This window comes from Paramacrobiotus metropolitanus, unplaced genomic scaffold (genome assembly GCF_019649055.1).
Source record: "Paramacrobiotus metropolitanus isolate TYO unplaced genomic scaffold, Prichtersi_v1.0 Parri_scaffold0000002, whole genome shotgun sequence".
Lineage (NCBI taxonomy): Eukaryota > Metazoa > Tardigrada > Eutardigrada > Parachela > Macrobiotidae > Paramacrobiotus > Paramacrobiotus metropolitanus.
Genome location: NW_026570222.1, coordinates 969,866 through 983,294, shown reverse-complemented (window position 1 = coordinate 983,294; position 13,429 = coordinate 969,866). Strand labels below are relative to the sequence as shown.

Sequence of the window (13,429 nt, the reverse complement as noted above, 5' to 3'; positions counted from 1 at the left end):
AGCAGAAAGAAACGTGAAAAAGACAAAAATCTACCAAAGCACCAATGTGCATTTTTCATTTTAAAAGAATCTACCAATATTCCGAATCTACCAATATTTTAATAGAATCTACCAATATTCCAATATATTAAAAGAATCTACCAATATCTACCAATACTCAGTGACCCAATTGGCATCCGATATTTCCGATTTCGACCCGGAGGTGTACTGCGGTGACGCCGAAGCCGAGTGGCAGCGTGTGACGGAAGCTAACCTTCCAGCTGTAGAAGCCCGAAAATATCAGAAAGTGTGGGATGAACCAGTTATCCAGACCTCCGTAAAGACGCTAACCGAAATTGCCCAGTCTGATATTTCCAGCCAGGCGCGGCTTTTAGGTGTTAGCACGAAGGACAACGGGGCATGGCTGGATGCTCTACCAGCTGCATCTCTGGGTAATCTTTTAAACGATTCTGCACTACGGATTGCCGTTGGCTTGCGCTTGGGAGCACCGATTGTAACTCCGCACAGATGCATCTGCAATGAATGGGTGGACGATCGAGGATACCATGGCTTGAGCTGCAAAAAAAGTCGAGGCCGAAAGTCTAGACATAGCAGCTTAAACGCCACGCTTAAACGAGCCTTCGCCTCAGCCACCATTGAGACTGAACTTGAGCCCTTGGGAATTTCACCGACCAACGGCCTACGCCCTGACGGTGTCACCTTAGTGCCATGGGAACGAGGCAAAATGTTGACATGGGATGTGACTTGTGTGTGCACGATGGCCCTCTCCCATATTGCAGCAACATCCACCCAAGCTGGCGCAGCAGCGGCACAGGCCGAACGGAAGAAAACCGCGAAGTACCAGAACATCGCCCAGGACTACCTGTTCCGTGCAGTGGGCGTGGAGACAGTAGGACCACTCGGACCGGAAGCCTCTCGGCTGATCAGTGAACTGGGCAAGATGATATGGCAGGAAACAGGCGAGATACGTGCAACTGAGTATCTGCGCCAGAGGTTCAGCATCGAAATCCAGCGTGGAAACGCCGCATCCGTCCTGGGAACGGCACCAGCTTCGGCTGATTTAGATCAAATGTTCTCAGTGATTCGGGCGCCTGTTTCTGCTGTCTGTTGATGCTGTGTGATGCTTCTGTTTTTCATTTGTTTGATTGATAGCTTTTGTGAATGATTAATAAAAAGTATATATATTCCGCTCAAAGTTAGTATGTGTACGAGTATTGTACATTCATTTGCCGGTAAGCGCCGGTAAATACATTTACGTTTGTTCTCACGCAGCGCGCGCGGGCGGTCGACATTGGTAAGCGCCACCACGCTACGCTATCATCTTCACACAACTGGTCGGTCGACCGGTGACACAACGGTGTCAAAAAAGTTTTTAAGTTTTGGCCAGTCTATTTAGGAATGTTAAATTTTTTGTAGGAATTTGTTCTGTTTAAGCGTCTCACATTAAATACATGAAATTGTAAGTTCAGGGCTGCTTTGTTTGTACATTTGGAAGCCTATACAAGAACTTGGGAAGAACTGAAGGGAAAATGACCGTGTGTGTTGTTGCCACCGAAGACCCACGACCATCTTCGGAGGTCCTGCATTTCAAGGATGTTTTGCATCTCGATCATAGTGAAATCGATAAAAGATGTGTTGACATCTGGGTGCAGCTGATTGGGGATATTTTGAATCCGGCATATTCACCTGCTAGCCACGGCGAAGACGGTGCACTGGTCCTTCAGAAGTTGATGTACAACTACACGCAGCTGCATCAACTCCCGCGATTATTCAACAAATTTCTGCAAGGCCTCCGGTCCGTACCTGCTTCTCCGCATGGTGTGGATTGTTTTTCTTTTACACTGTTTGCGGAATTGCGAAATGCCTTTGCCCAAGCGCCGGAATCGCAGATGGCTAGTGTATGGGATAGTTTCCTTAAGGAACTGCTGGCCTATGTGCAACACATGGACACTGCTCAGGATCGGGCACTCGGCGGAAAAATCAAGCTGCTTGCCAGGATATTATGGATTTTATTAAAACATTTTCGTATAAAAAATACCACCCGTCAGGAAACTCTGCAGACTGTGTGGAAACTGCATACAGAGATGCGAGACACTGTACTGGAACCTTTGCAGGGATTGTGTGAAAAATTACGTGATGACGATGTCGTTTATACCTGCGTGGTCCTGCTACATGCTTGGAATGATTTCGCTTTAATTTTAAGTGACCGGCTCGAAATATCGCCCAAAAGCGCAATAAAATACGCGAAAAACTGCAGCAGTACTATGAAGGTTAGTGTTTTCTCGTTCTTTGTTTTTCGCTGTACGATATTTTGAGAGGCGACTTAACGCCGCCACCACGTGCAGGCAATGAGGCATGAACTTCTTTTTTGAATAATTAATGTCGTGCAAATTAAATCAAATGTAATAAATGTATCGTGCTGTGCAGGGTGCCTATTCAGCAATGTGTCTATTCGTAGGAAACTACAACTTCGGAGAGACCAGATTTGAAATTCTGGTTACAGTCTGGCTTGATTCAGTATTACACCGTCTCGACGAGGCTCAAATGGACAGCCGATGATTTAAGTGGCTTCTTGTGTTGGGAAGTCTTGAATTCCGCCACACACAGTGCGGTTTGGGATGGAAATGTCTTCAACATTACCGCCCAGAGTCTTCCCGTGGCTGTATGGAACTCTATCTGCACGCACTACGTCCACCTTCCCCAGGAGCAAACGACCGTGAATGATATGGAATTTGGGCGACATCTCGTGCGATACTGGTTGCACTTCCAAACTTCTCCTGCCGAAAATACTTACACATTGTTCACGGTGGCGGATAAATTCCTTGCATCCGGAAGTGTGCGCACAAAACCCGCATTGCGCGCAGCATGTTTAAAGAACGTGGAAATGATTTTGCGCGAGTCCTTTGATGACGCGGACTGCCAGCCAACTGGCCGCAAAGCCAAGAAAGCCAAACGGGAGGATGCACAAGCTCGTTGTCGATTGTATGGCCGGTGTTTGCAGCTGTATGTACATCTGACGACATCCCTCACTATTCGTGAAGAGCTGGTGTTTTCGATGTCTTTGTTATGGAAAGCCATGGAATTCATTCTGGATAATAAATCCAACTGGTCGCAGGATGTCCATACCGCCGACAACGTAATTTTTCTTGAAAGGCTGTTCATTAACGCCATAATGTCCGTCCCTGCTGTGGATGCTGGATACTGGGAGAATGTTCTGATTGATTACGCCCGGTTACGTCCAAAACTGATCGACACAGCCATGCGACTGGAGCATTCCGCTGCGCTTTCTTCGTGTCTGCACCTATCTTACGCAATAGATGTGCAGTTAGTTAAAAGGATAATAGCACAAGGAGAAGCGGAAGCAGTGGATAGAGCAATTAAAAGCGTGGCAAATGTGAAGAATGTCGATTTGAATTATTTGCCGTCAGTATTCCTGCGAGTACTAAGCCCTCGAACAAACCAGCCTCATTACCCAGCATTGTTTGATAAACTAGTGCCGTCCACAGTAGAGTTCTTCGGAAAGTGCACGAATGCGTTTTTCGTACCAGATGGTCAGACGACGGAAGTCGAAGTTTTTTTACTTCTCCAATGTGCAGACACTTTGCGGATCGTGTTGACGAATCTTTATTCGGAGGAGTACTTGAAATCTCGATTCAGTAGTTTGATTACACAGCTTGCGCCAAATTTCACAACGAAAAGAGCGAATATCGCTCTGAATTTTCTTGGACATAGCTCGGATCTTGTAAGAATGGAAACTGCCGTCAAATGGCTGTGTTTGCATATGGAGGGCACTCAACATTGCTCGATAAAGATGGCAACTTCGGTCATCCAGTATTTGACCCCATCACTAGCGGAAATTGGTGTACACCGTCACTCTGATTCTTCTGTGCCACTGGATAGAGGAGAACTGGATTCAAATTCCTATGAAGAGTTATTTAAAATTTTGCTGTCTTCTGTTGATGAAATGCAGTCTGCAACAGCCGAGCCGTCAGATCATGATGAAGAACTTCCTTGTGTTTTTACCTTAACCGATCATATGGCCCTTTTTCGGCAGATGCGACGATTTTCCAAGCCGGTGAAATTTTCCCAGGTTTTACTGGATGGTCTGTCGATATTTAGAAGATCGCCACATTCAGAATCTACACTGCTTTGGGAGCTGACCTTCATGCGTCTGATTATATCCACTCAATTGACTCTAGAAACGGTGAAACAATGCACTGAACTGTATGAAGCTATCCTGGAGAGACTGAATTCTGTGGTCTGCTACGTTGGCACCGACCATCGGATCGGCTCAGCATTTATGGGAGTATTATTTCCATTGCTGGACAGTTCGGTAAGTACACATTTTTTGAAATTACTAGCTCCGAAAGTTTCTGAGTGATTTGAGCTCTTCTCCATTGCTGGTGATTCGTTTTAATTGGTTGTTGATGAAAATATGCAATATACTTTGCCATCTACTATAAACGCAACGTTATGAAAAGATAAAAATATTTTGAAAAAAACCTAACGCGAGAGGAAACTCTAACCCACCGGTAATCGTTCATTTACCTATGTTGTTTTTGCAGTACGCCTTGGCTGCATGCACGATTGCTTTGAGTGAACCAGTATTTCGATTGCTGCTCAACAAAGAATCCAGTGACGCGGACTTCACGATGCATTTTCAGAACTGCACGCTGATTCTCAACGAAATTCTCAAGCAGTCACGGCTGATCACGACGCAGACAGTGCCGGTTCTAATGAAAGCCATTTCAGTATGGCTGATCAGCATTCTACAACGGGCCCGTCAGGATAGCGATAGCGCAACGGCCCGTAATGCCAACCGGAAACTCGTCATGATCCGGAACGCGAGTTTTGTTGAGAGGTTTGTCGATGAAACTCTTCTCCATGTGTGCATGTTCATCAAATGTCCCTTTTCTGTATTGCAGATTACTTGGAAATCTGGTCCGGCATAAGCGAATATTCTCCAAATTGGTTGTTCATTTAATTGCCGTGTACTGTTTGGAGATGCAGAATGGCACACTGTATCCAGAAGCCAAGGCAAGGCATTTGTATTAGTCTGATTGCTGGGTATTCATGGGATAATCGTGTTTTAAATGTAGGAGCATATTACGGCCGGATTATACCGGTTGTTGGACATGATCGATCCCCATTCCAAACAAATGGGCAACGCTAGTATCGGAGTGGAATCGCGGGAAATTTATAAAACGCTCATCGAAGAACATCTAAGATTTCACAAATATCGAGGTCAAGTTTAAAGAAAGTACAGTGAAAGAATATGATGCGATACGGAGTTTTTGGTTTTTTCGTTATGTGTTGCTGAAACGGACCAGGTGAATGAAAGCACGTCAGATGTGATACCGCAGTAGAAATTATGTTTTCTTGTTTTTGAGTAGTTATTATGTTAAAGTATTAAAAATATTATGATGCTGGCAGAACAGCTTCTTTAAGCACCTACTGGCTTGATAACAAATCACAGCCGTACAGTTATATTTTGAAGTTGCAATTTTATTATGTGGTCATGCTTAACAACTTCGATAGTCCGAACATTAACTGATCGCTTGAATGGATAGCGAGGAGGATGTTTATACAAAATACCCATACATTATCCACAAGACGCTATTTTGCAAATTACTCTGGTCAGTAAATCATTTTGGAATGTCAGCGTTATGTCCTCTTAACAAATTATGTTGCGCTTAGTTCGACCCTGTCATTATTGATCCGGCATGCGTCCATGGCCGGGGTCTGTTGCTGTTAGGATAAAAGACGTTTCCCTTACACTGTCTTAAACCATAAAACGTATCCTTTAAATGATAAAACGCTTTGTGCACTTTGGTGCCGGCATTCTGGATGACTGACGAGTGTATCCCTTTTCCGTTGCCTCTTGTTCACTGCACAGTCAATCCACAGACGGAATGATGCTATCGTATTATCAGTCATAAAAGAAAAGACTGTCCCTTCCTGATGTTGCTGCGTATGCTGGTTGTACTTACATATATGCTGTACTGCTGCGTAGGGATGCGGGGCCAGCCGGCAAAACAGACAACCCGTGTCCAACCACAACAATAAAGCCACATAGATGCGCCGGAACCCAATCAGTAATATGTTCCTTAATCTAATAGTTTTGCGCAATTTTCCCCTCATCTGCTATGTTGTTTATCACCGGCGTCCATAATGTGAGTGGGAGACCTTTAATGGTGTTTCCCTCCCGCTGCGATACAGGATTGCGCTGATATCCGTTGCAGTGAGATGCGCTTGTGACAGCGACTCCCATACGCCTTACAATATACATTTGCATTATCGCTCTGTGTTATGCAATTGCCGACATTTATACTAAACATAAGTGCATAATTTCATTGCACTACTTTCTTATCACCATTTATACTTTCTTATATTATTTACTCATATTGCTGGTTGCTTTTACAATCTTAATGAGCGTTACTGAGATTACGGCCTCAACGCTTATGGCTTAAATTTGCGTAAAAAACCATGACAGGTCATTGGAACGTATGGACCAATTCCGTGGGGACAGCGGTATGGATACATTTCCTGACGCTGATGCTTTCTTTCACTCACTGTCTTTCATACAGTCATGACATCAACGATGTAAGTAAGCAAGCCTGTAACAAAATATTGTATTAAATAGTTTGTTCTTTAATGTGGAAGTGCAGTTATTTGTTTCCTGAACATTGTTTCAAACACTTTGGTACCGTGGTACGTACGTAATAAGTGCCTAAATAAACATGTTGTCTGATGTGACTTTTCCCATTGTGATCGGAGTCAGATAATGCAGTACCAAATATATGGCATTATGGCAGTAAGGTTAACGCTTTCACGAAAGATTAAAAGACGCACATTCTGGTTTAAAAATAAAAAGGATAGAATACAAATTTTTCGAAAATATCAAACAGGAGAGAGCCTTAGAAAGTAAATTTGTGATTGTTCCTTATTCCCATTTTTCACGACAGCTTTTTGCATACTTTTAAGTAGAATCAAATATCCCCATGCGCTGCACCACTCTTTCCCTTAAGGTATACCGTAATTATCGAATTTTTGGCGCCACCCGCAATAAGAGCCCCTGAAATAAGCGCCCCTCCCTGATATTGTTTGAAAAATAAGGATACCCCCCGAAATTACGCCCCAGGGAGCCGTTATTAATTACAAGCATGCAAAATGGTAGGAATACCACAAATTTTTTTATAATAATTGTTGTGATTTAAAGGGTAAACAGTACACGGACATCAACATAATGTGGTGTTTGTTGGCAAACAGGAATAGAAACAGTTGTATTGATAGGAATATACTCCAAAATGTTGCTCGGAAGGTTGTATATATCGGAAGGTTGCGTAATTGCATATACCGGCAGCTACTGCGTTCAGTACTTCAGTTTCACTAGAACAGCATGCGCAGTTGTTTGAAATGTATTGCCCCTTTCCAAAATTTGCCGTTTGAAAAACAATGCCACCCCCCGAAATTGCGCCCCTCTCCGAAATAAGCTCCCCTCCGCCATGACCTTCAAACTATTTGCACCCCAGAGTCATAAATACTATAATTATGGTAACTATTTAGATACTGCACGATTATAACCGGTTAATGTTACGATTAGTACTACTTAATACTACTTAAACCTGGTTAACACATTTAATGCATCTATAAAATTACTCAATTTTGATAACTGTTGACTTTCTACACAAGATGAGAATCAATTTTCTTGCACTGTTTTCAAGAATAATTGTAAAATGATACGTGGGTGCAGCAGAGAAATCAGCCTTTCATTTTATTGGTGGCTTGTCAGGTACATGTTTTGTTAACAAAACTTTCGAAAAGGATAGGTTATGCGTGGTTTTTCCTAATTTGTGAAACTGGTAATTGTTGTTTAAAACCAGAACTGAATAAAGGCTGAGATTTACTGTACCAGGTTATTTATCAAACTGCACTGTTAACTGCATCAAAATTATTTCCTTGGTACAAGCGCTGGGTTTGGTTTGCAGTTTTGCACAGAAAACGAACTGTATCGTCCTGCAATACGTTGTGCGGTTGGTAATATAAATTGTACTTGATGCAAAAACGGCCTAAGCATTTTTTTCCAGGGCTCATCAACAGACTACGGCCTTGCCGCGGAACTAAATGCAAATGCATCGGATAGCTCGCATTTGCCACCGGAAGTGTCATGTCCAGAATATTGTGTGTGCAGCGCAGCGGAAAGCACAATGAGCTGCAACGGAGAGCACATTTTTCCATTTCCCGTCAGATTTCCCGCCACCACGGCTCGGGTTGCATTAAAAAACTTTCGAAAAAATGACCTGCATCCCGGCGATATGGACGGTCTTCTCAGCAATGCATCGCATCTGCAGGAACTGCGTCTGCAGCACTGCGGCCTGAATGTGGTGCGAAACAGCGCCTTACAATTGCTAAAAGGATTAAAACGACTGGATCTCAGTGAGAACAGATTGAGTCAGATCTCTAATTTGACATTTATTGGATTGTCTTCTCTGCTGTACTTGGATTTATCAAGTAATCGTATCGCCGCAATTGATCCCGCATCCTTTGCTTATCTACGAGATTTGATTCGGCTCGACCTCAACGCTAATAAACTAACCAAACTCCCCAACGACCTCTTGACTGGCTTAGTATCACTGCACTATCTCAATCTTGAGGTCAACCACATTGGCGACATCCACACGGCCGTCTTCAGTCCCACCACCCAACTGGTTCATCTAAATCTGGCCATGAATCCCATCCAGTCGGTGGAGAAAGTCACATTGGAATTGCCGCATCTGCAATACGCCGACTTCAGTCATAACCGTCTGAGCACCGTGCCGCAGAATCTCCCGGTGACCATCCGCGATATCCGGCTCAGTGGCAACAAACTGTCCGTGCTCAATCGCCAGATGCTGGGGCGCTACAGGGATTTAGCCATTCTCGTGGCCGATGACTGCAATATCACCAGCATCGCCAACGACACCTTCGCCGACATTCATGCACTACAGCGAATCTGGTTGAATGGCAATCAGCTGCGCGAAGTCCCCACGGAATTGCCGGTTTCTTTAAGGGCATTGTATTTAGATGAAAACAGCATTAGATTACTTTCACGCAAACATTGGCGCATGTTGCCCGATGTGGAGGAGATTCATTTGCGGCGTAATCAAATCACATCTATTGAATATTGTGCCTTTTGCGATGTGCCGCGGCTTCATTTACTCGATTTACGAGCCAACCGCTTAGAAATGCTCAACGACACACTATTCCCCCTGGTCAACTCACTTTCCACTCTTGATCTGTCCGCTAATCCCCTGGGGATGTTGGGGAAAAACTTTCTGGACGGCCTGACAGGACTGAAGCAGTTGGAAGTGAATCGCGTGGACAGCACCGCTTTTGCAGTTGAGATTCCCACGGTGCACGCCCTGTCCCGCTTGGTGACGCTGGATGTGTCCGGTAGTCCGGCGATTGCCGCCAAATTACTGCATTTAGCCGCGATTACCAATGACTCCAGTTTTTTACCCAAACTACACACAATTAACCTGCGAAACACGAATTTGGCCTTATTAGGTGAGGAGCTCTTTCCGTTTTTCGCTCGTTTATCGCGGATAAAGTTAGTTCAAAACTGGATATCGTGTTCGCTTTGGAATAAATGGCTGATCCAGATGATCCAGACAGATACCGATAGATTTTTCAAAGCACAGGATCTCAAATGTGCCAGTCCGAAGGTACTGAAAGACCGAAAAATTCTGACTATAAATTCGGATACTTTACGGCATTACTCCTTTATGGAAGCTGCTGATTTTCCAAAAGCAGCGAAGATATTTCCTTTACAAAAAACAACCACTCTGTCTTTTACCATTCCACCGTCCTTGCCTTCTGCGGATTATTCCTCGGGCCTTTTTCCCGCTGAAATTTGGATCATCATTGTCGTGTGCTCTGTGATGACCGCGTTGGTAATGTCGGTTGTATTCTGTCTGATGATGAAATGGTGTCCGATAGGTAAACTGCGCTGGAAGCAGCGTTTCATTCGGAGCAAAATAGCGCGAATATTGGGTGGCAGACAAGAGCTGGAGCCGGTACCGCACAGGGAGGATATTCGAGCTTGGTACGATACATGCAGTGAATCCGTTTATACTATCACTTCGGAAGCGCCGGTCTTGAGAGCAACAACACCGTCCGAAGTCTTCAACATTGATCATGAATTTCCCAAGTACACTTTTCAACAGGGAATTGATAATGATGGCCTTTCTACTTCTTCCACAATAAGGACATATGCAGAATACCGGGTATAAAATCTTGGTTTTTGTAATCTTATCCAAAATTTTTTATGTACATAATACAAACACGTGTGCCACATTCTGTTTCCACCGTGACTAGATGACCGGTGCTATTTTTCATTATCAGTAGAACATCAAGTTTCTGGAATGCCTAAAAAATGAAAGCTAAATCATAATACCTACAAGTTTGTGGACGCTATGCCTAGCCGTCTACAATACAAAAGCGACAACACGGTATGGAATTCTCGGCCAAAAGTCCCGACTGTTTCATTGAATGTTTCATTTCTCAGGAAGAATTTCGGTGCTGTCTTATCATAACACGAATAATACACCCAACACGAGTAATATAACAATGACAAATTTGTCGTATCAATAAGCTACTAAAAACAACAACAATAATGACTGAAAATGCAGCAAAGCGCAAGGACAAGCAACCCGTGCACCTGTGCAGGCTCAAGTATAGAACAAACAAAATCTTTACATTAAATACATGTCGAAGCTAACCATGGAGCCCCAAATCGTAATTCTCACTACCTTGGGTATATTGCGCACCTAGGTACCCGTTTGGAAACGGTTGTCCCCTGCAAAAATATGCGTCCCTTCTGGCTTGCTGAAAATACTGTATTCGACTGCTTCCATCACACTCGGCCTCGTCTTCTTCATTCCATTCTATAATACTTTCAGTGCGCAAAAATCCATTGCGAGCAACTCCGGATTTTGTTAGTCCGTGACGTTCCAGATAGTTTTTCGTAGCAAAGCTTACATCACTGCCATGCATCCCGTAGAAATTAGCTTGCTCCAAGGCTGCTCGACTGCTTTTGTTGATGAAATGGTGCATATCCATATTTAAATATTTTTTTGCCAGATCTCCACACAACACACTCACGTCATTCGATCCGCTAACCGGGTCACCAATGTTCGGCATTTTTTGTTTGCTAAACACGAAAAAACGTTGATAATTCATCGCATTATGTATAGTTTCTAAAAAGATGAAAAGGCATAGTTACTGTACCTCGGATCGATAATGCTGTCATTTCCGGAGTTTTTTAGCGCTAATTGGATATTTGCCTAGAATTGCAAGGATCAATAAGTTAGTTACCTTTATAACTGATACAACTTCTTTTACTGCACTTCCGTACCATCATTTCCATATAGGCCTGCTGCTCCGGAGAAACTTGTCCATTTATAGGTGGACCAACAGCCTTCTGAAGCATAACCAGTTAGTTAAACGAACGTGAACTTCTGATGTCAACCCGGGATCAGCAGAAGAAAAAAATTTCCCACCTCGAGAGGACCCGCAGTAGAACGTTTGTCGCACTTAGTCTCTGGGCAATCACCGGTCATCTCATCCATTGCGGTGCTAGCGTCGCACGTCTGCGTCACTTCCGTTTGCGTAGCACACTCCGACGTCGAGCTTAAATTTTCAACACTTTTGGCATAAAGGGAACTGTACAATTCGGCGCACTTGTGGAGCTGCGAACGCAGCATGTGAATCTGACCTTCCTGGAACTGAACGCGCTGAAGAAGATAAGATTCGTACGAAAATGCAGCCGGAGATCTGTTCACGACCGGACTGAACGGATTCCACAATAAATTAAGACCGGCATGCGGCATTCCGGGCAGTGCAGGATTTGAGTTTGGATGTGACGTACTATCAAACGGATTCATCAAATGGTGGGAAAAAGGACTTTCAGGGAAGTGACTGGATTGCCTTTCCCGTGTTGGAGAAGCAAATATGGGCGACGCGCTAAACATTGGTGTTGAATTTTGGCCGGACGAATTGGGAATTAAAGTGGTATTCGCACTGGGCAGTGATATCGCCGAGAGCAAGGATGACGGCGGAGGAAAGAAGGTGCTGGTCCTTGTATCGTTTAGTTCGGTCGACAGCGGATTAACTGGTTCGTGAAATGATGGTGTGAAGCCATTGTTATTACCGTCCATGGTGAAAGATAAATCAGGGACAGTCGGGGATGTCGGTGCGGACTACAATTACAAAATCAGCATACAATCAATATCGAAGAAAAAAACCCAGATCCTATATTCCCAGTAAACGGTAGCGTGAAAATCGATAAGAATAAATTTGCTAGCTACAGTTTTCTAATCCCACGAACACCGTTGTTAAGCGCTAATGTAACATCATTAAGCTTTCGCAATTTCAAAAATGCGCTCTTCACCTGTGTTGGAGCAGGAGACGGGAAGATGGCACTGATTCGTGGTTTCGCCCTTTCTGGCAGCGATCCCGGGGCTTCTTCGGGGCTTTTATTCGAAAACGGTTTATTTTTCAAAATCGCTTTCGGAAGAGCGGCGCCAGAGCGATCGTTAGCAAAGCCCACACTTGTTCGTGTCGGAGTGCTGTCAGCAAAAGAAATGCGTCTCGGGGCTGAGGAAATTTTTGCGCCATCAGCCAGTTCGCTGGGTGACTTCGTTAATCGTTTGGTGGAGGATACGCGAGTAAATCCAGATACTCTGGGTTTAGCTGATCCAGGAGGTGTTGTCTGCTTCATGTCCTCGAATAAACTGCTACAATCAGTGCAGTGATTTTATTCTCACCAGCACACAGCTGTTAAAAATAATTTCTGCCCTTATATCATATATGAAAGTGACTTTAAGTGAGTACAGTGCTTCTCAACTAAGTCTCTGTAAGTGTGATGCTTAGTGCTTACTTCCAGTTCCAGCGAAGAGCTCCGTATTCAAAAACAAAAGTTTTTGCAGATTGAGTGACGACGAGGACACAAAACAATCAAATTCAACAAAACTGCGACTGCTCATAGATTCACATGCCATAAAACACTGAAATCAAATTACTCAATGGAATATTCTGCTTCGTCTGTTCAGTCTGAAGTAAACTGGTGAAAAAACAATGTCACAATGACGAAATTTACTGATGAGACATTTGAAAAGTAAACAACTAAAAATTCAAAAGTCCACACATAAAAATTATGTCGTTTTGAAAGTGTTTAAAAAAGTACCGTGTCCCGTAATTTTGAGAGCAAAAATTAACTTAAATTTTACTCAACAACCGCGCGAGGACAAAACGCAGTTTGTGGTGCATTGTGCACAGTGCGTTACTAGTACGAAAATGCGCGCTGCGCACCCCGGCTCAGGCTCAGCCCCGGCCGCCGCCGGGGTCGGTGATGCTCAACCTTTCGGTCGAGTTCAAAACTTGCAGGCTG

The 13,429-nt window shown here is 43.9% G+C and overlaps 3 protein-coding genes across 6 annotated transcripts; 2 read left to right on the top strand and 1 right to left on the bottom strand.

Moving 5' to 3' along the window:
- The first annotated feature begins 1,350 nt into the window (after positions 1-1,350).
- LOC129590323 (uncharacterized) lies at positions 1,351-5,426 on the top strand. Its single transcript, XM_055485487.1, has 5 exons — positions 1,351-2,270; positions 2,459-4,333; positions 4,566-4,861; positions 4,926-5,037; positions 5,100-5,426. Exons 1-5 carry the CDS (start codon positions 1,530-1,532, stop codon positions 5,253-5,255), a joined length of 3,180 nt encoding a protein of 1,059 aa, XP_055341462.1. The 5' UTR covers positions 1,351-1,529; the 3' UTR covers positions 5,256-5,426.
- Positions 5,427-5,960: 534 nt separating this feature from the next.
- On the top strand, positions 5,961-10,552 carry LOC129590331 (podocan-like). Its single transcript, XM_055485499.1, has 2 exons — positions 5,961-6,603; positions 8,088-10,552. Exons 1-2 carry the CDS (start codon positions 6,487-6,489, stop codon positions 10,269-10,271), a joined length of 2,301 nt encoding a protein of 766 aa, XP_055341474.1. The 5' UTR covers positions 5,961-6,486; the 3' UTR covers positions 10,272-10,552.
- On the bottom strand, positions 10,502-13,345 carry LOC129590340 (uncharacterized). Of its 4 annotated transcripts, none has more exons than XM_055485520.1 (6): positions 12,920-13,345; positions 12,431-12,816; positions 11,541-12,239; positions 11,396-11,461; positions 11,269-11,324; positions 10,502-11,191 (listed from the first exon to the last, which is right to left on the bottom strand). In XM_055485520.1, exons 2-6 carry the CDS (start codon positions 12,758-12,760, stop codon positions 10,756-10,758), a joined length of 1,587 nt encoding a protein of 528 aa, XP_055341495.1. In that variant the 5' UTR covers positions 12,761-12,816; positions 12,920-13,345; the 3' UTR covers positions 10,502-10,755. The 4 variants fall into 4 exon arrangements, with proteins under 4 accessions (XP_055341495.1, XP_055341505.1, XP_055341512.1 ...); XM_055485530.1 differs by having other exon boundaries at positions 12,431-12,773; XM_055485537.1 differs by having other exon boundaries at positions 12,431-12,763.
- Positions 13,346-13,429: the final 84 nt, after the last annotated feature.